Raw genomic sequence first — 27,646 nt, 5'->3', positions numbered from 1 at the left:
TGGAACCACCTCTCAGGTAGTTGAAAGCAGCTATCAAATCCCCCCTCATTCTTCTCTTCTGCAGACTAAACAATCCCAGTTCCCTCAGCCTCTCCTCATAAGTCATGTGTTCCAGACCCCTAATCATTTTTGTTGCCCTTCGCTGGACTCTCTCCAATTTTTCCACATCCTTCTTGTAGTGTGGGGCCCAAAACTGGACACAGTACTCCAGATGAGGCCTCACCAATGTCAAATAGAGGGGAACGATCACGTCCCTCAATCTGCTGGCTATGCCCCTACTAATATATCCCAAAATGGCATTGGCCTTCTTGGCAACAAGGGCACACTGTTGACTCATATCCAGCTTCTCGTCCACTGTCACCCCTAGGTCCTTTTCCACAGAACTGCTGCCTAGCCATTTGGTCCTTAGTCTGTAGCGGTGCATTGGATTCTTCCATCCTAAGTGCAGGACCCTGCACTTATCCTTGTTGAACTTCATCAGATTTCTTTTGGCCCAATCCTCCAATTTGTCTAGGTCCCTCTGTATCCTATCCCTACCTGCCACCGTATCTACCACTCCTCCTACTTCCCACACAGCCAGGTACAACCAGAGTAGTTGATTTTACAAGACCGTTGGTGAGGAGTGTAAGCTCAACCCATTAGGATGATTGTTTTAAAACCCCTGACAATACCTCAGAATTCTACTGAGAACTGTTCTACACTAGAAAGTTAAGGTACCCGAGTTATGTCGCTCAGGGATGTGAAAAAATTGAGGAGGGGGGAAGAGAGAAAAGCTGACCTAAACCCCAGTGTAGACCGTGCTAGGTCTACAGAATAATTCTTGGTTGACCTAACTACTGCCTCTCAGAGAGGTGGATTTACTATAACGACAGAAGAACCCCCTCCATTGCTGCAGTAAGCATCTACAGCAGAGAGTTTGATATTGCCTCTTCATATACCAGAATATGTGCCTTGGAAAACTGGCTGTGGCATATATGCACAGGAGCTGATTCCAAAAAGTTTGTGCCTTCCAATTTGGAGGCTGGAATGAGCCCTAAAAGCTGAGCAATTAAAGAGTGTTGCTGAATGACCATCAGATGTCCTGGGACAGATTCTGTGCTGCGTAGAACTGTTGTAAATTGAGAATAACTCCATTAACTTCATATTCTGCTTTCGGTTACAGAAGTATAAATCCATGCTAACTCCCACTTCCAAGAAAGTTATTCCAAAGGGTAGGAAGAAATGGTAAATTTTCAGAATGGAGAGGGGTAACTAGTGGTGTTCCCCAGGGGTCAGTCCTAGGACCAATCCTATTCAACTTGTTCATAAATGATCTGGAGAAAGGGGTAAACAGTGAGGTGGCAAAGTTTTCAGATGATATTGAACTGCTCAAGATAGTTAAGACCAAAGCAGACAGTGAAGAGTTTCAAAAAGATCTCACAAAACTAAGTGATTGGGCAGCAAAATGGCAAATGAAATTTAATGTGGATAAATGTAAAGTAATGCACATTTGGAAAAAATAACCCCAACTATACATACAATATGATGGGGGGCTAATTTAGCTACAACTAATCAGGAGAAAGATCTTGGAGTCATCGTGGATAGTTCTCTGAAGACGTCCAAGCAGTGTGCAGCAGCAGTCAAAAAAGCAAACGGGATGTTAGGAATCATTAAGAAAGGGATAGAGAATATCTTATTGCCCTTATATAAATCCATGGTACGCCCACATCTTGAATACTGCGTACAGATGTGGTCCCCTCATCTCAAAAAAGATATACTGGCATTAGAAAAGGTTCAGAAAAGGGCAACTAAAATGATTAGGGGTTTGGAATGGGTCCGATATGAGGAGAGATTAAAGAGGCTAGGCCTTTTCAGCTTGGAAAAGAGGAGAGTAAGGAGGGATATGATAGAGGTATATAAAATCATGAGTGGTGCGGAGAAAGTGAATAAGGAAAAGTTATTTACTTGTTCCCATAATATAAGAACTAGGGGCCACCAAATGAAATTAATGGGCAGCAGGTTTAAAACAAATAAAAGGAAGTTCTTCTTCACTCAGCGCACAGTCAACCTGTGGAACTGCTTGCCTGAGGAGGTTGTGAAGGCTAGGACTATAACAGGGTTTAAAAGAGAACTGGATAAATTCATGGGGATTAAGTCCTTTTATGGCTATTAGCTGGGATGGGTAAGGAATGGTATCCTTAGCCTCTGTTTGTCAGAGGGTGGAGATGGATGGCAGGAGAGAGATCATTACCTGTTAGGTTCACTCCCTCTGGGGCACCTGGCATTGGCCACTGTTGGTAGACAGGATACGGGGCTGGATGGACTTTTGGTCTGACCCAGTATGGCCGTTCTTATGTTTTTATGACATACACTGGTGTAAATGAGACCAAATCCATCCCAAAGTGAATGTTTGTTAGCATCTCATGAATTCACCAGGATCTGTGCTTTCATCATGAATACCAAGTGACTTCATAATGATGAAGCTGGCGAAGTGATGTTCATTTGCTGGAACCTTATGATCATTATGCTCAATTTAGGTTGATGTGATGGCTTATTAAGTGAAACAAAATGCTGTTGAATATCTGTTAATGATTTGACAGCCTGGCCTCGCTCCCCATTTCTGACCCATGAATTTTAATCTCGGTGCTGCCCATTGCTGGCACCGACGGGGATGCTAATCTGCCAGGTTTTTCTGAACTGCATTGTATTTGACAGAAGACACTTAGTAATGATAAGGAGAGTTGCCCCCGAAGAGCAGGAATAAATGACACCCCAACATGCAGTGTCGTCGTTGCCATGTCAGTCCCAAGATATTAGAAAGACAAGGTGGAGGAGGTAATATCTCTTATTGGACCAACTTGTGTTGGTGAGAGAGATGAGCTTTCCAGCTACACAGAAGTTGGTACAGTAAAAGATATTACCTGACCCACCTTGTCACCCAACTTAACATCTTTCTATCCAGGCTTGCACAGATGCTGTCACCCAAGTGCAGGCTGACAGACAGCAACTGTGGAAATGCTTTACTGCCGTTTCCATTTATCTCTGCCTTTTTCCTCCGTGCTCACCAGGCCATCATTTCATCATATGTGAGAGCTTGTGAGCTAATAAATCTCATTATTAGTGGCCTGGGTGACATATGGTAGGGGCAGCAAAGATGTCATCATGGTCTCCTCAAAATGCTTCCACACAATGTGCAGTTAGCCTGCGGAACTCGCTGCCACAATATATACATGTGGCCAAGAGTTGAGCAAGATTAAAAGAAAAGAATTGGACATTGGTATGGATAATAAGAATATTTAGAGTTATAGTAGGGAGGATTTTAAATAACCCCAAGAGTTTTAGAAAGGATACAATGTCATGCTTCAGGACATAAACGAACATTTAACTCAAGGAAGAAAACTTTTCCTGGGACAAGGTTATTTCACGACTGACTATTGGAGCATTTCTTGCACATTCCTGGTAGCTGGTACTGGCCACTGTCAGAGAGAGGCTACAGGACTGGATGGTCCATTGGTCTGATCCAGCCTGGCAATTCCTGTGTTTAGCAGAAATAATCCCACCAAATGTTTAACAAGTCAGTACAGCAGTCGAATCTCCCTGGGGTAGACTGCCTTCCACTGACAAGTTTCTGCTCTTCTTGTGTTTACAGATACAGTCCGCACAAAGACGCTGACCCTTTAAAGCCTAGGGAACCTGCGATAATTGAGCACTTTATTGCGTACAAGAACCAGGATCATGGGGCCTGGCTGAGGGGTGGAGATGTATGGCTGGATGGCTGCCAGTGAGTTTTGCCTTATTTCAACCCTAGAAGTTCAACTCCTAGTTTATGGCAAGCATAGTTGTGGTTAGACTATTTATATCGCTTTGCACCTTGCATATGGTCATGATTAAAATAAAAATGAAACATTAAGAAAACACAGGCATTATTTTACACAAACAAACCCTGTTTTGTCCAAAGCAAAGAGTCTGTTGAATTGTTTTTGAGTGTGACTTTGTCCAGATTTTCAAAGCGGCAGCAAAAATGGACTCAAATAAACCATTCTATGTGAAAAATGAAGAGCTTAAAATAAACAAAAAAACCCATAAATTTAACCAGCCTCCATGGCTAAGCTTAGGTCATGGTTCAGTTTTATGTGGTTCAGTGTTGTGCTGAATAAGCCAGTACCAAGGAAGCAGACACAAAACTATGCATCACAGGAGGAAGGGAGAGGAATTGGGAAAATGCACATTGTATGCTCTTTGAAAGTAGTTTCCTGTGCTGCTCAGAACAGACTCTCTCTTTGCACTTGGGAACTTGGGATACTCTTCTGATCCAGTATCTTGATAGCAACCTCAATTAACCAAGGCAAAAAAGTAAAAAGCTAGTTTACAGGGTACGCTAGTACAATTGTCTATCCGTATGTGGTATCCATTTGCCTGCAAAAACTGCCTTACTTTAGAATAATCCAAGCCTTTTAAAGTGACCACTGGCTATAAACTGGCCTTAGTGACTCAGTGAGATTCGCAAGAATGAAAGTAGGTCAGAATGGACAGAAATATAATATCAAGCCTTCTTATTTGTCTTTATGGACTGTGTTAGCCAGAAATGTTTAACATTCCTGTCTTTTCAGATTAGTTGCATGTTATTTCGACATTTGCATTCATTACTGAGATACCATAGTTTCTACATACTGCACAAATTTCTCCATCTTATCAGGTTTTGGCAGTGTCCTTTTGAGTGCATCTGAGGCTGCAATCTTCAAACTGTAACTTGTTTTCATTGCCATAATCACAGAGTTAATTTTCATTTCTGTTGCTACAGTAAGACCTATGCATTACATTAACAAAACAAACGTTAATGTGGCATGCAGTACATAAACTACAATGCACGTTTCATGGGGCTGTAAGAATCATAAATGAAAAGTAGATAGCATGTAATATACTACCACCTACTGACTCAGTCAAGGAGATTGCTTTTGTTCTGTTCCTAGCTTTACATTGATTTTTGTCTTGTGCATGACTGTTTAAATCCTAGCACCAAGTCGTAACTGTGGTGTTTGTGTCAGTATACAGTAGAGACGGGCTCAGACTATAACATTAATCTCTGCGTCTGGATTCCATCATCCTCAAAGTTTGGGAGTGTTTGGAACTGGCATTCTGGTTTGACCCGTTATAAAAATAGGAACCATTTGTAAAATTAAGATCCAGGTCCAGATTTGGAGTTTGAATCTCACCGAAGCTCAGTAGCATTTTGATCCAAAGTTTTGATTCAGGTCTCTTTCTAATCTGGATCTGATCACTGATGAAACAGAAGCCAGAGCCTTCTACCCCCTTTTTAAGCTACTGCATAGAAAGGCTATATGACTTGAGTAATAAACACAGAGCTACATGAGGGGGAAATGTGTGTAAGGCAGAGGATTATTAAATAACAGAAAATAGTTTGTGAGAGACAAACAGGACCTCCTTAAATAACTTTGAAAGGATCATGGTAGACAGAGATGGAGGTGGGGGGAAAGACTGATCACTATCCAATAAGTAAATCCTTCCCCCTACAATGGCAGGATATAATCCCAGTTAAGGATCTATCAAACTACCACTACACTTGAGCTATACACCTTATGAGCCATGCTAGAAAACTTTTTTTCACAAACTGCAATATGAATGAAATTGCTAAAGCTTTTAGTTGGCCCCACCCTCCACTTAACATAAGGGAGCTTAATTTTGTTAATTAACCCCAGCCCTCTTTTTCCGTATCCAAACCAGTAAGGATTTTAATATCTCAGTTTGGCATTGCCTATCTTTGGGAAAGCAAAGGCTCTGTATTGTTGCTTGTGAAGCATCTCCCCACTCTTTTCTCTCATTGCAGGTTTGCTGACAATGGCATTGGCCTGACCTTGGCAAGGTAAGCATTATTCATTCCTAGTTTGCCATCCTCCTACTTTTGCCTATGATTCCAAGACAGAGTTTGCCATAAGCAACCCCTTTAACATACAGTCTCGCCTCTCCTAGCGGTGGAACTTTCCCACATGACGATGGTTCAAAGCAAGAAATAAAGAACAGCCTGTTTGTCGGTGAGAGTAAAAACGTGGGGACAGAGACCATGGACAACCACATTTGGGGGCCCGGAGGCCTGGATCACAGTGGAAGGACTCTCCCCATAGGCCAGTAAGTTTTGCCCTGCACAAGTGAACAGTTCCCATCCCTTCTGTTTGTTTCATTTTACATATTTTTTCAGCACTATTTGGTGTAATTTAAACTGAAGAAATTATACACAGAGGATTTTGTTTCATGTCTCTTGTTCCCAAGGTCCTCATTGTGCAGCTGCTGCTTGCAGGCATGTGCTTGCAGGCTGCCAGAACAGCATCAATACCCGCTTCGTGAACTGGGCTGGGGGGATGGCTAAAGTAGAGGAAGAGTTTGCTAACTTGGCAGGCTTTTCAGCTGTGTACATGTAGTCAGCAAGGATCGGGCAATGCAGCAATCTCCACCCGTATCAGCTGCCAGTCACCAAGGAAATCTTTCAGGACCCCTGCCCAGGCTTTGGACCAAGCAGAGTTGCTGCTGGGTTCGCATGATCTTTGTGCCCTTGTTAAATGTTTTACAAGCTGCCTGTGAATTTTGCGGGTGACTTTGTCCGTGGTCTTAGTGCTCTGAGTTGGTTTTGCAAATGCAAATTCTTGTTGTTTTTAAAAACGTAACCACCCCAAGAGAAGCCTCCAGTGCACAAAGAGCTTGAATGCCATATCTTTCTGCATGGCATTCCCCAATTCTGCTTGTCAATGGAGGCACAGTAGGCCTATCCTCTACACCAACAGTGAGATGATGTTTTTAGTACCCTGTTCTACAGTCCTTTGTCTTCAGTGGAAGTTGTGTGTAAGAGCTCCCAAAGGCAAGGAGCACTCACTTGAATGGGAAATTCTTGTGTGAGGAAGGACCACTCATGTGAGTAAGGGATTGTGGTCTTGTTTATTATGAGCAATCTTTGACATGTTTTATCCAAGCCTGTTAAAGGGTTAAAACATCACAGTCCCCCAAATCAGAATGTGAAAAAGCATGTGTCTTCTCTACCTTTCCACTGGTATCTAAACGATCTCTGGTTTAATGTGCTCTCGAGTGTGCCAGCTACCTTAAAACTGTATCCTAGACAGTGCAACAGTATTTTGCTTCTTTAAAAGCCAGTTTTTATTTTATTTATGCCAGACGGCTTATCTCCATGCTCCTATGAAAGCTGCCTTGGGATTTCAGCCCTGCAGTGATTCAGAATGAGGAGTGCAGATCTGATCGGTTACAGGTTTTGCGGCTGCTGCAGAACTTGTTTGTGACTGCAGCATGAATTTTTTCTTTTTAGGTCAATGCCTTGGCATTATCCAATGTTCCTTGCCTTTAGGAGTACAGATAAAGATGATCCGCTTAGACACGAGAGACCTTGACCGAAGAACTGAAGGATTACACAGGCTAAAACAAAAGCAGCACTAACTCAGAGTTATCCTGCTGGCTGGGCACAATAATGTCCGCTACACAGCAAGCATCATGTAGCTATCCATTATTGAAGATACAGACTGATGAGTTACCGTAGGCATATCTGACCAGATCTCCCTCTCTCTCTATTTTTCAACTATGTTTTAGGAATTTTCCAATTCGAGGGATTCAGTTCTATGATGGGCCAGTCAATGTCCAAAACTGTACATTTCGCAAGTTTGCTGCACTGGATGGTCGCCACACAAGTGCCCTGGCATTCCGGCTCAACAACGCCTGGCAGAGCTGCCCCAATAACAATGTCACAGACATTCTATTTGAAGACGTTCCCGTGAGTTATTCCTTAAAATGGGCTCCTGGTCATTTGGTTTTGGACTTGAGTGTGATGGTGAAAAATGTGATCCAGGGAAATGGCCACTGGGAAAAACCAACATCAGAATTGGAAACCTAACAACCTAGTCCCAGTGATTGCCACCTTTTTAGCAAATTAGGTATAAATTAGGGATAAGAAAACTGGTTTGGATAAAAAAAAATAAACAAGCCCAACTTTCTCACAAACTCAGAGCAAACCAGAACCAGACCTATTTCCCCAAAAGTTTGTTTCACATATAAATAAATAGCATTTCTATTGCTGTGAGCCTCTGCACTACCATAGGCCTGATTCCATTCCCATGTACAAGGAGTAATCCTACTGAAATTAATAGAATAAAACCAGTATAGGTGAAAAGAAAGTAAGGCTCCTTTGGTTCCAGCTGGGGTAAGATGTTGAAGTGCCAGCCCTGTGTGAATAGAAAGGCTGTTCTTATAAAAGTTCCAGCCCAATCAGAAGGAAGAAATACCAAGAAACATGCCTGTGAGCAGAATCAAGGTTGAATTCTGTTCTTATTTACATCTGGTAATTCCATTGACATCAGTTCCCCAAATGTAAATCAGAGCAGAATTGAGCTAAAAAGCTTCCGATCTGCTTTGAATAAGCACGTGAACTTTTGAGTGCTTGTTTGAACCTAACCAAGTAATTAGTTAGAACTAACCCGGGTGAGAAAGAGTGTGACAGGTATTTTTGCATCTGCTTTTACAAATATATGCCTGCTGCTCCTGAGAGCGTCCCTCTTCCTGATGAAATGTACCTAGCAGCTGTGTAATCCACTTAACAAGCCTTGCAACTCTATTTACCGACATCTGTGTATTGAACGAATGATTTTGATTGCCTCGTGTTTACTAAATACCAGATATGCTAAAATTTCATGAGAGAAGCTGATTAAAAATCCTTGGCCAACTGTCTGGTAGGGAGAAAAAAAATCTCCCTAAGTGTCCAACCCAGCCTCAGCCACATTGCATCAGGCTGGTTTTTGACATTCAATTTATTTAACTTGGATAAGAACCACTGGTCAGAAGTCACTTAAGCAGCCACGTCCCCTGGGAGTCCGCTGATTGTTCCCAGTGTAAGTGCAACTTTATGTAACATACAAATTTAAAAAAAATGAAGAAGTAGTAGGAACACATGAACAGGGTCAGATAAAATAAAAACTTCCCTGAACCTCCCTCCAAAATGTGAACCCCACACCCCAGGATGGAGGCCAGGAGTAGCATGCTGGTGGTTTTGTCCTCTACCTTTTCCGTTCATGGTCAACAGGAAAGGGCTTATGACCAAGCAGACTTTTGCTGTGCATGATTTAGCTCTGCTTTAGCCTCAAGCACTGACCATGCATGCAGTATGTAGACAAGGAAGGGGCAACTCAAATATTCTAGCAAATGTCACTGACATTCCTGCTAGATGACAAGACCAACACTGCCAAAAGTGGCCACGGATTTTGGGTGCTCCTTTTTGGGGGGCACCCAGCCTGACTTATTCAGAGCCTGATTTCCTTCCACAGGTGCTGAGCACCTAGAAGCTCCATTGACTTCGGCTGGAGTTGTGGGTGCTCAGAGCTTCTGAAAACCAGATCTAAGATGTCTCAAGTTGAGGACACAAAAACTGAGGCACCCAAAATCAATGGCCATTTTTTAAAAACATTGGCCCTAATGTACAATTAAGTTTCCCCATCCCTACAGTGACTAGCAAATCCAAATGCAGCTTCTTGTCCAAACTATTTTACAGTGCTTGTTAAAATCAAACAATTCAAGCCATTCCAACAACCACAGAATTGTCCTTCACTTAAAATGCTAAGCAGTGAATTGCTCCTCTGGTATGTAAATATATGTCACTGTTCTGTTTAGATTACCTCAAGAGTGTTCTTTGGTGAACCTGGACCCTGGTTCAATGACCTGAATATGGATGGTGATAAAACATCAGTTTTTCATGATGTAGATGGCTCTGTGTCAGAATATCCCGGCTCATACCTTATAAAGGAAGATAACTGGTTGATCAAACACCCAGACTGTATTGATGTGCCAGACTGGAGAGGTGCCATCTGCAGTGGGCACTATGCACAGGTACAAAGAATTCACATTACTTCACTGGCATTGCATTGGGAGTACAGGAATAGAAGGTGATTGGTTTATAGCTATTTTAAATTTCCCAGTAAGGTAGGGCTTAACGTCATCTTGAACTCGGAAATATGCACTTTTATAGGACACTCAGGGTGTCATAGCATTTGGCAGTGCATCTGCCTGAATGGTTTTACACGCAGAGATGAGTTTGCCTGTCAATATTATGGCACATTTTCAGAGGCACTTAAAAAATTTAGGCCATGAATATGAAACAATGAAAAGAACACTGCACTTCTGTAGCAACTTCCATCCAAAGATCTCCAAGCATGTCAGAAGCATTCATAAATTAAGTTTCACAGACTGACTCTAAGGTAGGGAAGTGTTATTTTCCCCATTTTTATGGAGGAAATTGTGTCACAGCTGAGTTAGGTGACTTACCCACAGTCTCATAGGAAGTCTCTTGTAGAGGCCAGATAGAATCTGGATCTCCTAACTTCCGTTCCTGTGACTTAACCACAAAACTATTCTTTCTCCCACAAAAGCACCTGGTACCACTGCCTAGAACCAGTCCTTCACTCTCTATGTGCAGTGACTTTTTTTAGCTTTAAGTATTTTAAGTACCGCAACTGTTCTCAGAGTAACATACTTAAAGCCAATTTGTAGCCATCTATCTTATTAAACCGATTGTGACTGTTTCCCTAATCTAGATATACATCCAGGCCTACAAGTCAGCCACCCTGAGAATGAAAATAATCAAAAATGACTACCACAGTCATCCACTCTACTTGGAGGGGGCTTTAAGCAAAAGTTCTCCTTACCAGCAGTATCAACCAGTTATAACGCTGCAGAAAGGTTATACCATCCATTGGGACAAGACCGCACCTGAGGAACTGGCTATATGGCTCATCAACTTCAACAAGTGAGTGATCCCTCCAAACCCTACCCCATGAAAGTAGTGTCCCAACCCAGTAAGTTAGCTGTAAATGGTTAAAGAGTGATGTTACTGAAATAATCATGAGGCATTCTTTCCGGGTTGACATCATTATTCCATGAGGACCACTCTGAACTGCCCCATCTTTTAATTTGTCATGATTACTTATGTCCCCCCGGATACATTTTTTTTTTAGATGCCTAGGATCAAATTAATCCCTGGTGAATAGATGCCAATGGTGTTAGATCAGGGATGAGTGTAGCCCATATTGCTTAAGTAGCACATAGATGTTCTCTTAAAGGCTAAATTATGTTGACCAGCCAGGAAAAAATTGTTACATTTCAGAGGGAACTATTTAACTTGGCTGATGACGTGCCCAGGAAAGTCATAGTCATGTGTCTATTATTTGTTATAATGTGGCTCTTTGCTATTTTAGGAATGACTGGATCCAGCTAGGGTTGTGTTATCCTAAAGGGACAACATTTTCCATTCTCTCAGACATCCACAATCGTCTCTTGAAGAAAACATACAAAACTGGGACCTTCTATAGGACCTTGCAGATGGACAAATTGGAGTACCGATATCCTAACAAGGGATACTATTACTGGGATGAGGACACTGGGTAAGGAAATAGCTCTTGGTCAACTAGACAGATATGAGAGAGCCATATGAACCAGAAAGTGGTTTGGCCCAGACCAACAAACAGATTCCTTGAGACCTGATCAACTTTTCGTTTCCTTCTGACTCATGGTGGCTGCCACTCATTCGTGTGCTCCCAGCCACAGCCACTTGCCTCCGATGGCTCCCAGTGCCAAATGAATGCACAGCAGGGTAAAAGGAGAAGCAGAAAGAGGACCCAGTTCATAGCACTGAAGTTACACTAAACAAAAAGCATAAAACCCTTCTCATTTCAAAAATTTGATCTAGGAATCTTAAACCACAATCATTTATGAGCATCAAAAATATTTGATGCATAGCTGCCTAATGGATTTGAACAGGGCGAATTTACCCCTTGGGAGATAGGACTCTTTCTTATAGGAAATTGAGGCTGCTTTTTATATATATAGAGAGAGAAAGTGATGTATATTTATAATAAATACAGGGAGGCTAGCGCTCCCTCAATGGATATGTTCGGGATATCTACGTGGATCTATGTTTCCATCCCCACAATATCTCATGGAGGAGGGACTGGAGTGGCTGTGGGGCATGAGATTGGACTGACCACTGGGGAGCAGGAAGAACTCCTTGGGGGGGAGTGCAGGGCACCAGACATGGAGGAACTGCTGTAGGAATGGCCGTCAGAGCTACCGCGAAGGCCCTTCCCAGCCTGGATGGGCTGCCCACCTTCCCCTGCCCCCCAACTTCCATTCTCATTACAGTAACTCCCTTTTGCTCTCCCTCCTATCCCTCCACCCCTGATTCACAGGGAATATCCTCCCCCCTCTGAATAAAAATATATATTCACACACTGATTTATGTAAAAATTACGGACCTCTAGAGCTATGTAAGTAGACAAGGTGTGATGTGGTATAAATATTCTATTAGCATCAGTCTAGGATGGCTGTCTTACATATTTGTTATCACGAAGCACCGAGATGTACTCTATTATAACCTGGACCTATTCGTTTTGGTGTGTAACATCCCATGACTAGTGCATTGTCACCCTCGGTCTGCAGGCTGCTGTTTCTGAAACTCAAAGCCCAGAATGAGAAGGAGAAATTTGCCTTCTGCTCAGTCCAAGGCTGTGAGAGAATAAGGATCAAAGCTGTGATCCCAAAGAAGGCCGGAATCAGTGACTGTGAAGCCGTGGCCTATCCAAAATACACAGAAACTCCAGTGGTAGATGTGCCAATGCCTAAGAAGCTCTCTAACTCACTACTGGTAAAGTACCTTGGTTGCTACTACATTTCCATTACCGCTGTTCTGTTTGCTTGTAAATTTACAAGCTTTATCATGCATCCTTCCACGTAGCTGTGGAGACCCTCTCTATAAGAACTACTCTACCCTGGGCATAACTTCCTGAATGGTCCAGAAGTGTAAAGCAACCTAAACCAGCCACCAGCTAGTACAGAAAACCGAGATTCATAAAAGGAAGAGAAACATAAAGCTGCAGCAGGTGTTCCCTAACCGTTACTTTTCGATACGATATGCCTTCCTTCTAGGGATAGGTGCTGGATACTCATGGGGCAATGGGGATAGCTCTGGGGTACTGAAGACTGCATTTCACAGTAAGAATTTGATCTCCTAATGGTCAAGCATGGAGTGCTGTGCACAGAAACATAACACACAAAGCGATGAGCAGGGCAACAGGTTGCTCAGGAGAACTTGATCCTGCTCTGATGAGAGTTCTGCTGCATGGCTGCCAGCCATGCCTGCCTAATAGCAGAAGCCATGCCAGAGGGGGGAATGCATAGCTAAGGGTATGCCTATTCTGCAAAGGAAAACCCATGGCACTAAGTCTCAGAGCCCAGGTCAATTGACTCAGGCTCACAGAGCTCAGGCTGCGGGGATGAAAATAGCGACATGGACATTTGCACATCAAGGATTGTGCTGAAAGACAGATTCATGTTCTGTGCCCAACCCAGCCCTTTTTGACCTTTCTCACTTGGATCAGGCATGTAGGATCAAAGCCTCAATGAACTACAGATCACTGCACAAAACAAAAATGTCCTTGTTGTGAAACTAGCAACATTTAAATGTTGACAGGATCAGCTCAGAGGTTAAGATTTTTCCCAGCTTTCTTAAACAATGTAATTTGGCAAGTGTCAACATATTAGGTACTTTTTTATTGTTGATTAAACTGCTAGGAAGCTCTTGGTTTAAAATAAATAGCATTTGGGGAACGTACAAAAGTGGTAAACACAGTTTTCTATTTTTGAGCAGAAGAATAAGGACCATTTCCTAGAGCTGAAAGTAGAAACCTTCAAGACCAGATACTTCCACCTCAGGGATGACTTTGCATACATTGAGGTAAGCGGTTCCTTCTCAACCACATTTGTTGGACTTTTAAAAATACATAGGTTAAGATTCTGGGGTTTCACCCAGAATTTACGGAGAAAACTACCACTGATGGTTATTAGGAATTAGGTTCATTCAGGCTATGTCTCTTATGAAAATGAGTAGTACTACAACATAATAGGCAAAGATTCAAGTTGATCCAAGGTAGGAGATAGGGAATCCTATTCCTTGAAGCAAAGGGCAGTTCAATGCTGCCATGCCACAATCATGAAGCTTTGTACAGTTAACTGTTATGAACTTGGATTTCTTTGGCACATCAAGAGTTTTTTCTTTTCTGCAGGTTGATGGTAAGAAGTTTTTCCTCACTGATGATGGTATCCAAGTAGTTGTGATTGATGGGAAGCATGGAAAAATTGTTGACCAAATAAGTTTCAAAAACCCTATTCTACAGGGAATCCCAACGCAGATAGACAATTATGTCACCAACATCAAAAACAAGTGAGTGAGTAATCCAGTGTGTAATAAAACTTTAGCACACAGGAGTGTTGCTGAAACACTGACCCCTTTTCTTAGCCCAGGTCACGTGATATGGCTTAGAGTTACAAAATCTTAATTGTCCTGTTCCATGACATGGTTCAGTATCAACCTCATCAGAATCCAAATGCTGAGTTTCAAAGTAGCTCTAAGGCATGCATGGTAAACCTGTGAAAAAATATTCATGATCAGTTCCTACACCACAGTGCTCCTAATCTGTTTTCATATTGCCGGAGTAATCTGTTATTTTATCAGTGGCATCTGATGAGAACTATATGCATGCTACGTGCATGTGTTCCATCCCTAAACACATGTGCAGTGTGTTTTGATTTCTGTAAGCATGCTAGCCAGAGATCCAGAGCAATGAAACTAGACTGAGTACCAAACATATGTTCTGAGCAGCTGTATCCTGGAGCACAGTAGTCTAGCCAGCCTGAAATACTAATAGAAACCATATCAGTGCTTCTTAAATTAAGGATTGTCTTCTCTGCTCATATTGGTTTGTAGAGTATTAATACATGTAATTGTTGTCAGAGGCATTTATTCTTACCTTTTATCAAGTTACTGATCCATGAGAGAACCTTCCCTCTTATCCCATAACACCTTACTTTGCTTAAGAGCCATTTGTGAGGGATCTTGTCAAAGTAGGTCTGAAAATCTAAGTACACTGTATCCACTGGATCCCCCTTGTTTACATACTTTTTGACCCCCTCAAAGAATTCTAGTAGATTGGTGAGGCATGATTTCCCTTTACAAAAACCATGTTGTCTCTTCCCCAACAAGTTATGTTCATCTATGTGTCTGACAATTTTGTTCTTTACTATAGTTTCAACCAGTTTGCCAGTACTGAAGTCAAGCTTATTGGCCTGTAATTGCCAGGATCACCTCTGGAGCCCTTTTTAAAAATTGGTGTCACATTAGCTATCCTCCAATCATTTGGTACAGAAGCTGATTTAAATGATAGGTTACAGACTACAGTTAGTAATTCTGCAGTTTCACATTTGAGTGCCATCAGAACTCTTGGATGAATACCATCTAGTCCTGGTGACTTACTACTGTTTAGTTTATGAATCTGAGGTGTCCTTAGAGGAGGTTTTGGAACAATATGGGACAGTTCCTCAGATCTGTCACTTAAAAAGAGTGACTCAGGTTTGGGAATTTCCCTCACATCCTCAACCATGAAGACCAATGCAAAGAATTAATTTAGTTTCTCCACAATGACCTTATTGTCCTTGAGTGCTCTTTTAGCATCTTGATTATCCAGTGGCCCCACTGGTTGTTTAGCAGGCTTCCTGCTTCTGATGTACTTAAAAATTTTTTGCTATTACTTTTTGAGTCCTTAGATAGCTGTTCTTCAAATTCTTTTGGCCTTCCTAATTATATTTTTATACTTAATTTGCCAGAGTTTATGCTCCTTTCTATTTTCCTCACTAGGATTTAACTTACACTTTTTAAAGGATGCCTTTTTGCCTCTCACTGCTTCTCTTACTTTGTTTAGCGACTGTGGCTCTTTTTTGGTTCTCTTGCTTTGTTTTTTTTAATTTGGGGTATACATTTAAGTTGAGCCTCTATTATGGTGTCTTTAAAATGTTTCTATGCAGCTTGCAGGGATTTTACTTTTGGTGCTCTACCTTTTATTTTCTGTTTAACTAACCTCCTCGTTTTTGTGTAGTATCTGAAATTAAAGGCTACTGTTTTGGGCCACTGTGGTGTTTTCCCCACAGAGGCTCGTTTGTGGGGTTCCGGGTGCAGGGGCAATGGTACTCTTCAGCGGCTTCCAGGTGAAGGTAGTTGGGGTTCAGCAGAGGGGTCTGGGTGTGGGGGTCTCAACAGGAGTTTCTGACTTCTGGGGGAGTGGGGCTCGGTGGGATGGGGGTCTGGGTGCAGCTAGTTGGCTGTCAGTGGGGTGGGAGTCTGGATGTGGGGGCTCAGAGTAATGCAGGGGGTGGGGTATCAGTGTTGGGGTTTGAGTACAGGGAACTCAGTGGGGGTGGTTTGGGTGTGGGGGCAGGGGTCTGGGTTCAGGGGGGCTCCAGATGCAGGGGTTGAGGTTCAGTGGCGTGAGGTTCGGGTATGGAGGGCTAGGGGGGTTGTAGATGTGCCGGGTGAGGCTTGTCAGGGGTCTCTCAGTATGGGAGGTTGGGTGGATGGGGGAGCAGCTCCCCTCTCCCCACAGCTGAGGAGTGATGTGGGGAGGAAGCAGGGGAGGATGCTGAGCTTCCTGCAGCTGGGGGAGGTTTCTGGGGGTGGGTCTGACACAGCCCAAGCCACTCCTTGCAGGGGAAGAGGAAGTCCCATCCTCTCCTGCCTTCAGCCCAGCCAGGACTAGCAGCTAATCCTGGCTCAGGGTAGGAGCCACTGGCTGGAGTATCCCCAGCCCCACAGTGATTTACCTCTCTGCCAGCTGCTCTGGGTGCCTGAAATGTTGTACCTGGGTTGCTAGGGAGTTGTGTGTGACTGTTTTTGTAGCTTCCCTTTGCTTCTCTGTCAAAGTCATTTTTCTGCAGGGAAGCAAAGAAATCTGCAGGGGACATGAATTCTGTGCATGTGCAGTGGTGCAGAATTCCCCCAGGATTAAATTAAAGCAGTACAACTGTGGGGGGGGGCAAGGTCTATGAACATGATCTTTGGACCTGCTGAGCCCTCAATTCCCATGGAAGTCAATAGGAGTGAAGAGCAACTAGCACCTCACAGATCCTAATTTTGCATAGGGTAGTAACCTTGGATTATTCTCCTGCTCTTCTGAAATGTTCTCTTAGCCCTTTACTCCATTCTCCTACCTGCTTTCTGGAAATGGCCAGACATTTCAGCTATAGCTGTTAAACATACCATTTATCCAGGAAAGAAAAATGGGGTCTGCTGTGATGAATCTGTTTGAATTATACATTTTTAATAGTTTTTTTTTTCCTGGAATGACAGAGCCTATTAGTTCACTCTGGGAATTTACTGCAGGTCAAGTATCATATTTTGTGTATGTTCATACTTTTGTGATGAGTTTCCCAAAGCAAATAGATGGAACAAGTCGAAGCTATTTTTTGAAAGCTCCAAGACAGGAAAGGCTTAGCTGAAATAAATGATTTTTTAGTAAAGTGAAAGAAAAAAAATCTAATATCCGATCAAGAATGTAACTAAATACATGCTGTAAACCCAATTAGTTTTCTAACAGTGCAAGTATTAAACGTAACATCTGAGGTTTAAGCTAAAAACAGACTAAAGGTTTGTCTATACTACAATGGCACAGGTATGATGCACTGTAGTGTAGACACTTTCTACAGTGATGGAAGAGGTTTTTACATTGCTGTAATTAATCCACCCACTTGAGAGATAGTAGCTAGGTTGATGGAAGAATTCTTCCAACGGTGTCTACACCAGGGCTTAGGTTGGCCTAACTACATCTCTCAATAGTGTGAATTTTTCAAGTTTTAGGTGGAGATCAGGCCTTAGTGACTATTAACCCTTTTGTTCCTGGTTTTTCCTTGGAATTGCTATATTGCCATTATCCCATTACAATGGATTTTAATGGAATTGTTATGTTAAGATGTAGCTAGTCCATTCAGCGGCACAGCAGTTGCATTCTATGTAGTAATATCTGGAAAAACAAGGAATTCTTGGGTGGCTAATTATAGTGACAGTTTGTACTACTGTAACACAATGGGGCTGCATCTGTGCCTCATTGAAGTCACTCCCATTTTCTTCAATCGGGTCAGGATTTCTTGGTGCAGTCACTGGAGAGGTCTGGGCACCTTGCAGAAGAATAGGGGTGCTAATCTCATTAACCTGCCTATACTTCAGCTTGGATGGTTCTGTCTACAGAATGCCCCTTCCAGGTTCAATGTGATAGGGGATTTTTCTTCACCTTCTGCCCTAACCTATTTTATAGTGTTGCTTAGACAGTTGCTGAATTTTACCTCAGAGATCGCTGCAGATTTGTGATAGATAAAATGATCTGATCCCTGAGCCATACATCATTTGTACTTCAGTCTGAGTTTATAAAGCACCCCAGGACTTTTGGAAGACACATACTATTTATAAGGACACTAATAATGCACTTTGCATCAAACGTGCAGTCAAAGAGAAGGAAAATTGTCAGACCCTCTGCACAGATTCCAGGGAGGTGAATTTATTTGAGATTTAGTCTGTTGCTGATATGAAAACAAAGAGTTAATTGAGAATTGCTTAGTGCATCCCAGATGAAGTACATTCCACTCACTGAGTGGCATGTGATAGAAATGCTGATTTTGAAAATATAAACCGCTCTAGAAACTCAGTGTAAAATGAGCAAATTAAATATGCTTCCTAATTGATTTTTCATATATGGAAAAGTGAATATGTGGCTAAGACATTGGAGAACATTGATGACTTGGTTCGCATTGGTGTCACACTGATGGCAGACACCAATGTTTAAATCAGACAAGTGATAAAGGTTTAACTATTCATATGTTTATAAATGGCTTTGTTTTCTTTAGTTCTATAGTGGTGATGGCATCCAAAGGCAGATTCATTTCAAAAGGACCTTGGACTAAAGTACTGGAAAAACTTGGAGTTGAGAAGGGTTTTAAGTTAAAAGGTAAGGAATTTTAAAAACGTAAATACAAACTTTTGATTTGTTTACCTGACAAGTTAAAAACCTTTAATATATCAACTCCTGCTAGTAAACTGACCTTGCACAAATGAGTGGGCACTGTGCTTCTCAACTGGACTCGTGTTGGTGAGAGAGATGCAGACCTCCCTCCTTGAGGACAGTTTGGGAAAGACCTCAGGATTCCTGTCACCCAGGCTCACTGTGATATCTATCATTGGGGGATATGGCATAAGGAGAAGCCACACTCTTACAATATCCTGGTGCTGCATGGATGCTAAGATGGCATCCACAGCAGCTATAGAGAAGGCAGTGCATTTTGGTTCCCTTCTTGGAAAAAGTGCCCAGATAGCACCCTTCCAAGCGGTGGGGAGTGAAAACACCAAATTAAAGACCATCTGAGTGTGTCCAGGGGTCTCCTAAACATCCAAACTGTTAAACCAGAGTGCCAAGTATCAGCAATACTAAACAACTATTTTAAACAAAGGCTTATTTAATCCTCCAAACTTCCCCCTGCTTTGCTTGCGCGTGCCTACTCCTTCCCTATCTACCTAACAATATTCTGTGCGTACAGTGCTACGATTAACACAGAATTGCTTTGAGTTCCCTCCTGAAAGTACATCCTTTCTAAGGCAATATGTCTCTGCACACTGTCACAGCAATGACCATTGCTAAAGGCTGTTCCCAAAAGTAATGACATAGTTTTAGAGAAAGTAGAGAACTTACTTCATGGGAGATGGAAAAGAGGTGCCAGAGCCATCTCTAACTTCTCTAGTCCTCTGATTCCACTAATGATTTCCTTTAAGAGGACCATTGGTTCAGAGAGAAATCATATATTCAAACTACCACACCTAGCCCCAGCATCCAATGTGTCTGTAACTGACTATATAATATTGTCATTGAAAAATTGTTGATCGATATCTGCTCTGGAATTGCACCTATTTACATTGCATCAAGGTGCGCACCAACCCCAGAGAGTTTACCATTGGAAGCTACTGTAACTTTAGCAAGTATTTTCTTTGAGATAAAGGAACCAGTAAGAGCTGAAAGTGGAGTCTCCAGCCAGAACCATTACATACAAGATGGTTCAAAAAGATCAGAGTGCATCTGCAGACCGAGGAAGAGTCCAATTGGTTTCGACCTAATTGTGAGGTTCCAGTTTATCAAGAACCAAATTTACCATGTTGTTTTGGCTAAAACAAGTCATTGTGAGCAGAGCTGTGTGGAGGACAGAAGTTTTGTTTTGCAAAGAATTTCAAGATTTTCAAATTTGCCTTTGTTTAAGATAGGAATGAAAACTAAAAATTTCAAAATTCTCTGCAAAGGACAATTCTGAAAAGTGATATTTTGGGCCATTCATTTTAATTCTGACTTTCAAAATGTGTATTAGATTATAACACATAATTTCATACAAAATGTGAAACAAAGGATTGTTTCAAAGCTAAATGTTGAACCATTTTATTTGGAAAATGTCAAAAACAGGACCTTTCAACACTGTGGTGTTCTTCTCTGCATTAATTAATTAACTGATAATAGCTCACATGACACACAGCAGAGTATGACCTTACAAACATCCAACAAGTACAACAGAAAATTTTAGAGCCAGAGCACCCTCTTTAACACAAGTAGAGTGCGTAGTGGTTAGCTCCATGAAGTTTGCATGTGTGTGAGTGGCATGAAAACAAAGAGAAGTTTAAGGGGTGACTTGGTTACAGGCTAGAAGTATCTACATGGGGAACAAATATTTAACAATGAGCTCCTCAGTCTAGCAGAGAAAGGTATAACACTATCCAATGGCTGGAAGTTGAAACTAGACAAATGCAAATTGGAAATAAGGCATACATTTAATGAGAGTAATTAACCATTGGAACAATTTACCAAAGGTCATGGTGGATTCTCCATCACTGACATTTTTAAAATCAAGGTTGGATGTTTTCCTACAAGATCTGCTGTAGGAATTATTCTGGGGGTGTTCTATGGCCTGTGTTATAGAGGAGGCCAGACTAAATGATCTCAATTGTTTCCTCTGACCTTGGAATCTAAAGTACTTCCACTTGTTTGCAGTCAGCTACACTACAATTTATTGCTGTTGGTTTTCAGATAAAATGGCTTTTGTCGGATTCAAAGGCAGCTTTCGACCAGTTTGGGTGAAACTGATCACCGAGGAGGATGCAGCTAAAATCTATCAAGTTGTGCCAATCCCTGTGGTGAAGAAAATGAAATTATGAGGACACCATGCTTTGCCTTCCTGCTGTTAGCACTGCCCCAATAGAAAAGGACTACTGACTGCTCACAATAGGCACCATGCCACAGCTCTCCAGAGATGTAGCATTTCTTTGTTGCTGTACATGAAGAAAGCTTTATTGCAAGTGGGTAGATGGCCACATGTGACAAACAGCATTCCTTGTGCTGCACATCTTGTTTGATCCTGCCCTATTGATCTGCTTGCTGATACCAGATTTACCTTTATTTTCTAAGCTAATATCTGGGGCAAAACTGTTTTCAAATAGTGGGGGGAAGGGTGTCAGTGCCTTTTACATGGCCTGGTCATGTTCTGCCTCTACATCTCTTGTGAGCCTCTCGAGTATGAATGTTAAATCTAATTGCCATACAAGGCTCGGAATTTTCCCATGGGACTGATTGCTTCCACACTCTGCTGTTTTTGAGAGTGCAATCAGCTGCTCGCACAAAACCAGGAATGCAAATTCAGAGGCTGGCTGAAAATTTGGATCAGAAATCCATAAATTATAGTCAGTATCTAAAAGCTACAAAACATGGTCAAACAATGAGAATTTATTTGAAACCTTCTGCACTATTCTGTCAAACTGCTGCAGAATCCTGAGACTAAATTGTACATGCTGAACCACAGGGGAGTTATCACATTTCAGCTGATGGTACATAGTGGGGAAAGAAATGGCATAAGAGTGATTTAACACATTGTGATGCTTTGGGGTTCACCCAGACCAAGAAGGGGTTGTCACCACCTGCCCTGTAACCCTGGGTGCTTCTGTGCTATGCAGCTGTGGCTCAGAACTCTGACACCAGCAGCCTGCACAGAGCTCAGTGATCTCACCCTGGCTTCCACCTGCTTGATTACTCCTTGCAGGGGGACACCAACAGCCTCTTCTGTCCTGAGCCTACTCAAAACAGTCTCCCCTGCAGTGCTCAGCCCCTCTCTCTGTAGCATTCACCAAACCTTATCAAGTTTGTTACTCCTTTGGCAAAACCGTATGCAGCACCAGCCTGTTAGTGTGGTGGAGGATTTTACTCGTCAGTTTGAAACGCTGCACTGAGATGGTGGTGTACTAAAACAAGATTAAGTTTATTAACAAGGAAGTGATATTGAAGTGATACCAAGTAGACAGAACTGGGACCGAAATGGCTACAAACAAAAGGAAAAATACCCTTCTAAGACTAAAACCTAGCTTAAACTAGAGTCTCTTGTTCAAAGTAGTTTTCTCACCATGGTTGTTCTTCCAGCATGGCTGCCCAGTTCTTAGCCCCGAACCAACACAGAGCTCAAAGCACTTCATTTCTTCGTCTCTTCAGATGAAGGATGCCAAAAAGACTTTTTCTCTCTGCTTATCTCCTCAAAGTTTTATCTTTGTTTTCAAAGTCAGGAAGCCCGCTTGAGGGCTCAGCTTGCTGTGTCCATGTTCAGGAGCTTAGACCATGTTCATTTTTGCAGTCTCCTCCTCCTGTCATGATAGTTAAGTGGCTATTTCCTCAACTCACTAGTTTGATGGCTTTGTTTACCTTTTTTGTAAATGTACTTCCATTGTCTCTCTTGGCTCAATTGACATTGGAGACACATTTGTGCAGGCTGGGACTATGTTCCTTTGTCAAGGGTGGGATGACTTATGCCCTACCTGCCAAGCATGTTTTAAGAACATATTTCCAGCACACATTTATACGTTTTCATACATCGTGCATCCATGCACCAGCAATAATATTAATGGCCAACTTGTTACCAGTTTGCCCATATCATCTTACATGGCACCTTGTAGATACAGTAAATTGGGGTACACTGATCTGGTTAGGCCAGTGGAGGCTCACAACTAGAAACCAGGGCACCCCTTGTCTTCTGGCGTTGGGGTGCTCTTAAGGTCACATGTACAAACCAAATATGGTCATAATGAAACCTGCTATTTCTGATCAATCCCATAACCAACAACTGGCATTCCCATGGTTATGCTTTTAAATAGCTGTTGTCATGATTCTGTGTTTTTTCCCAGGCAAGCAGCCACAGACTGGTGGAAAAGACCTGACAGCCAAGGACTACACACTTACTCAGACTTTCCCATACATTCCTTCAAATATAAATCTTCAGGGCCAGCCCAATGGACTGGTTGTGCCTACATGACACGCTACCGAGAGGATCCACACTTGGGTCTCTCGCTCCCAGGCAGGGAATGCTGGGGAGTCATCTTACTCCATCCCTAATCAAGGGTGAGGATTCAATTGTGCTTCCCAGAAGACACCCCTCCTCCCCAGATAATGTAATCTTGCACATTTTCTGCCCCCTTTCCTTCAAAACATAACATTCTAAGTTTTAAAAAATGGATGATGAGCTAAGCTGAGCATACACCAGAGCTGCTTGCCAGCACACTTCATTAAGCTGGAAAATTTATCTTAACCTTATAAAAACACTGTATATTGTTCAGAAATGCACATGATGAACTGCTGTGTGTTTCCCAAAGATGTCATGCAGGTGTCTCAAGTGGCTTCTGTTATTCGGGTAACTTTCCGAAAAAAAAGTGGCTTCTTGAAATAGGCAAATTGTCCCTATGCCAGAGCAGCTATGTTTCCCTCCTCTCCACTACCCCCCGGAAAACCATTGTTGGTTTCTTTTTAAATCGGTCGTCGTCTTTTTTTCCGAGTGTCTCTTTTTTTTCACTGTATCTAAAGTGTCAGCTCTGGATTGGGATGAAGCAGCCATGAATCTGTGTGTCATTGCACATGCTGTCACTGTGCAGCTGTTGAATTCCACAAGACCTTTCTGGCACTGTTTTCAGACCAGGTTGCTGTGTGAGTCAGTTATGAGTGATGTTCAGGCTCTATTGTAGGTATGTGCCTCTCCAGCCCTTCCTGGGTTTTAAAACTGGAATTGCTTTTTTCTATACTGTTTTTATATACTGTTTTCCATTAGCGGAATTTCAAGTGTTGCATTTTTTAAAAGGATCCAGGGTTATTTTCCTTTTCCCTGGCTTCTTTACAGTCTATTAATGAAGGATTTCTCATTCAAGCAAAGGAATGTCCTCTCTAAACCATTCGTGCCATTTGGGCCAATTCCACTGGATGCAATGTGAAAGGGCATAGCTCTCAAGCAATATACATTTCTCTGCCAATGTCTTATGATGATTTGGGTCCTTTCCACCCCCCAGATCACAACTATTCCTTAAAAAAGATTAGTCTCACTTACAGTTCAACCTCGATTATACAAATCTCATTTATCTGAAACTCCCTGTTAGCCAAAACAGGATCCTATCCCTTAGGTCTAGTAATTACATTTAAAAATCCTTGATTAGTCAGAACCCTGGCTATCTGAATGGATTCAGTGTCCTCCACAACATTCCCATAATCGAGGCTGTCCTGTAGGTACAACTGCATCTATTGCTCTGTATTAGCAGATCATACATACGATACGATGAATGAAAAATACTAGAAATGGGCCAAGACCAGAAAAAAAAAATCTGAAGGTTTTAGGAGAGGAACCAGGATCAAAACACCTCTGGGTTTGGATCTGGTTTTTCAAAAACATCCTGTTTTTGCCCTTTGCTATTCTAGCCGACTAGGTCTTTATATTGGAGGAGCTAAGCACCTGTAGACTCAGTACAATCAAACCCAATGGAGCAGGAGTTGAGTACTTTGTTTAACTAATACAAAAAGGCAAGTTGCATTTGTACTGAAGTGTAGCTTCTAATTTTCAAAATTTTTGGAATTCTCAGGGTGAAATCATAAGACTTGGCTCTAGGAAATATGCTTGTTTTTTAAATCACATCTTATCCAGGAAAAAAAAAGTCCATTTTGTTCGGTCATGCAAGGATTAGTCACATGAGCCTATTCTGGGGGAAGGGGATGGATCTTACTCTGTAAATACTTAGGATAGGATCACTGCAACTTGTTAAGCCTAGACAGAGAACATGGCATGGCGTAATAGGCCAGATTCTCTCCTGAAATGCAAGCAGCTCCCATTGACTCAATGGGAGTTAAGTGCATGGAACTGATGGTAGAATTTGGCCTAATATCACCAACCAATAGTTCTGATATATCATTTTTTAAATATTTGTGGATTCTAGAAGTTGTACATGTGTTCCTCTGCAAGTAGTGAGTTGACTGACTCCTTGTAGCTTGTACATTCTTTAAACTGTCCATTCACAAACTGCAAATATCCTGTCTATAAGGTTTAATTGCTGCAAATATTTTTACATTAGCCTACATATACAGTTGTCGTCATTAGGGCAATTTTGGGGTGGGGGTGCATCAGTTCAAATGCTTGTTTTACCTGTTGCCGAAATAGCTGGTCCTTTTTCGGAATTAGATGTATAGTGTTTTGTACATTTTCCTATAGACTTCAAAATGAAAAAGATATATTTTCTATTTATTTATTACAAAGGCACTATGAGAACTAAATTTGCAGAGATTTGAAGACCTGTTACTGGATTTTAGCATTGTCCAAGCTGTTAAGGAGGTTGGAAATATGTCTTTTCAGATAATCTGCTTTGCACTTGAAAGTTATGTCCACAGAATGTGGCAATGCATTGACTGTCTAGTTTATGCTGACAGAAGCTTTTGGAAGATTCATTCCAAAAGTTTTTGCTTACAACAGAATTAATATGTAGTAGTTTGGAATACAAAAAGGTTTATCAGAATAAATATTCAATGCCAAATTATTACTGTCTCTTGTACTCTTCATTATAACTTTATGGCAGTGAACTGGTATTTGTTTACATATCTTCTTGACTGTGTGCCTGTTTGTTCACACCATGCTGTTTGCTTGTTCTAGAAGAGCTGTTAACCCGCACCTAGAGTACTTTAGGTGACAATTATTTTTTACATTCGTGAAATGTGTGTGAGTATACAGCAGAAAAAAAGTCCTGGTTTTATTTTTTTCATGAGTAGCCATGTATCCCTATGAGGTTCTGATAATCAGGGCAATCATTATATTTGCTTGTTACATTTTCCATTGTGGGGTTGAGCCAAACAAACTGTCTCTCTAAAAGGCAGCATTCCTAAAATGAGATTTTGGTGGCAGGAAATCAGTATTTCCAACATCCAAGCACACATCCAAGTCTCATGATAGTAATTAGCATTTTAAAGGACATGGTATCATCCTCGTAAGCGATTCAGGCAAGGCAGCTACAAACTCACTCCTGGTTGAAATCAATGATCTGTGTGAAATCTCCAAATCGGTTACATGCAACAAATTGAAGATGAGATCAAAGGCAACACTGAAGCCATAAGACTTCTGCTGAGGAAAAAAATGCAACATGTTAAGATAAACTTGATGGTGACTATTGTAATCCCCTATGTTTTTTTAAAAACTTAAATTCATCATGGAGAATGATACTGACTGCCACATGTGCCACCAGCAGGTATGGGCTTTTTTAAAGCTACAGCACTATCCTCTGCCACGTGAGCTAACTGAGCAATGAGTAGCAGTAGAGGACTGTTCTCTTCTATGTGGACCTGTCACATAGAGAGAGACGGAGCCACGCAACTTGCCAGTGGGTTTCAAAGCTATTTTCTGGACAACAAAGGAACATTGAGACTTTGGAAGAATGGGTTCCATTCCAGGTGTGGCGGGTGGGGGAGAGTCTCTTGTCCGGTAGGCTACACACCCTTCTTTCCCCATCCCCCTCTCGCTGCTTGTACCACTGTCCCCAGCTTCTGCTCATGCCCCAAATCCTGCTCCTATCCTCCCCCTTCTGCAGCTCCTGTCCCCTCCCTCCCTGTCTTCTGCCCCTCTGCTCCTGTCCCTGCCCTCATATCCTCCCTCCCCCCCGAACATGTGCCACCATCATCCCGCATCTCATGTGGGGGAAAAAAACCCAGCACTGCCTTTCAAAAAAAGCCCATTTCAGAGAGAGGGGAAGTGGGGGCTGTGCTTACTTAGTAATGAAAGAGGGGCTGTGGCTCTGCTCCGGCAAGCCGTGGCACAAATTAAGCACAGGCGGGGCAGCTGGAGAGAGGCAGCTGCTAGCCAGGCCCGCAGCTCTGAAGGCAGCGTTGCTCCCAGCAGCAGTGCAAAAGTGAGAGTGGCATGGTATGGTGTGTTGCCAACACACAGACATTATCTGACAAAATTATATTTAAGAAAATTAATTCTGCCAAGCCTACATAGCAAACGGTATGTTCATCATGTGATGCTACAAAGTACATACGCATACCCTGGCGAATGAGAGGGAGGAGAATACATTCCCTCGGGCTTGGCAGCAAGTGATCGGGGAGAACCAAATATCAGAACTGGAGGAGGGCTAGAGTGGCAGTCCCTTTGCTTTCCCTTTCACATGCAGTGACTTGCATGGCACACACCAAACAGGGCAGGCACAGTGAGAGATTTTCCTCCTCGGGCTTGGAAAGGAAAAACTCAAATGGTTGCAACAGGGTTTAACCAGGGCAAAAGGGGGGTGGGAACTGACACAAACGTCTTTCCAAAGTCAACAGCCAACCCCAATGAGGCAAGATCTCTCTCGCCCTTTGGATTGCAAAGCCTGGCTGAGGACGAGCAGGGTGAATGCTAAGCTCTGCTAGCACACAGAGGGAGAGCCGGGGAGCGA

At 42.2% G+C, this 27,646-nt stretch overlaps 1 protein-coding gene across 2 annotated transcripts in view; it reads left to right on the top strand.

The window, feature by feature from the left end:
- CEMIP (cell migration inducing hyaluronidase 1) overlaps nt 1–25,759 on the top strand; it is a 67,907-nt gene extending 42,148 nt beyond the window's left edge. For both annotated transcript variants that reach the window (XM_073304101.1, XM_073304102.1), the window contains exons 17-28: nt 3,629–3,760; nt 5,825–5,860; nt 5,968–6,123; nt 7,585–7,765; nt 9,652–9,867; nt 10,572–10,783; nt 11,232–11,417; nt 12,472–12,676; nt 13,679–13,765; nt 14,094–14,251; nt 18,754–18,854; nt 20,967–25,759. In XM_073304101.1, the coding sequence (XP_073160202.1) occupies nt 3,629–3,760; nt 5,825–5,860; nt 5,968–6,123; nt 7,585–7,765; nt 9,652–9,867; nt 10,572–10,783; nt 11,232–11,417; nt 12,472–12,676; nt 13,679–13,765; nt 14,094–14,251; nt 18,754–18,854; nt 20,967–21,094 (1,798 nt within the window). In that variant the 3' untranslated portion in view covers nt 21,095–25,759. The remainder of the gene's footprint in view (nt 1–3,628; nt 3,761–5,824; nt 5,861–5,967; nt 6,124–7,584; nt 7,766–9,651; nt 9,868–10,571; nt 10,784–11,231; nt 11,418–12,471; nt 12,677–13,678; nt 13,766–14,093; nt 14,252–18,753; nt 18,855–20,966) is intronic.
- The last annotated feature ends 1,887 nt before the right edge of the window (nt 25,760–27,646 follow it).

This window comes from Lepidochelys kempii, chromosome 10, assembly GCF_965140265.1.
Source record: "Lepidochelys kempii isolate rLepKem1 chromosome 10, rLepKem1.hap2, whole genome shotgun sequence".
In the NCBI taxonomy this organism is placed as follows: domain Eukaryota; kingdom Metazoa; phylum Chordata; order Testudines; family Cheloniidae; genus Lepidochelys; species Lepidochelys kempii.
This window is presented reverse-complemented; position numbering and strand designations above follow the sequence as displayed.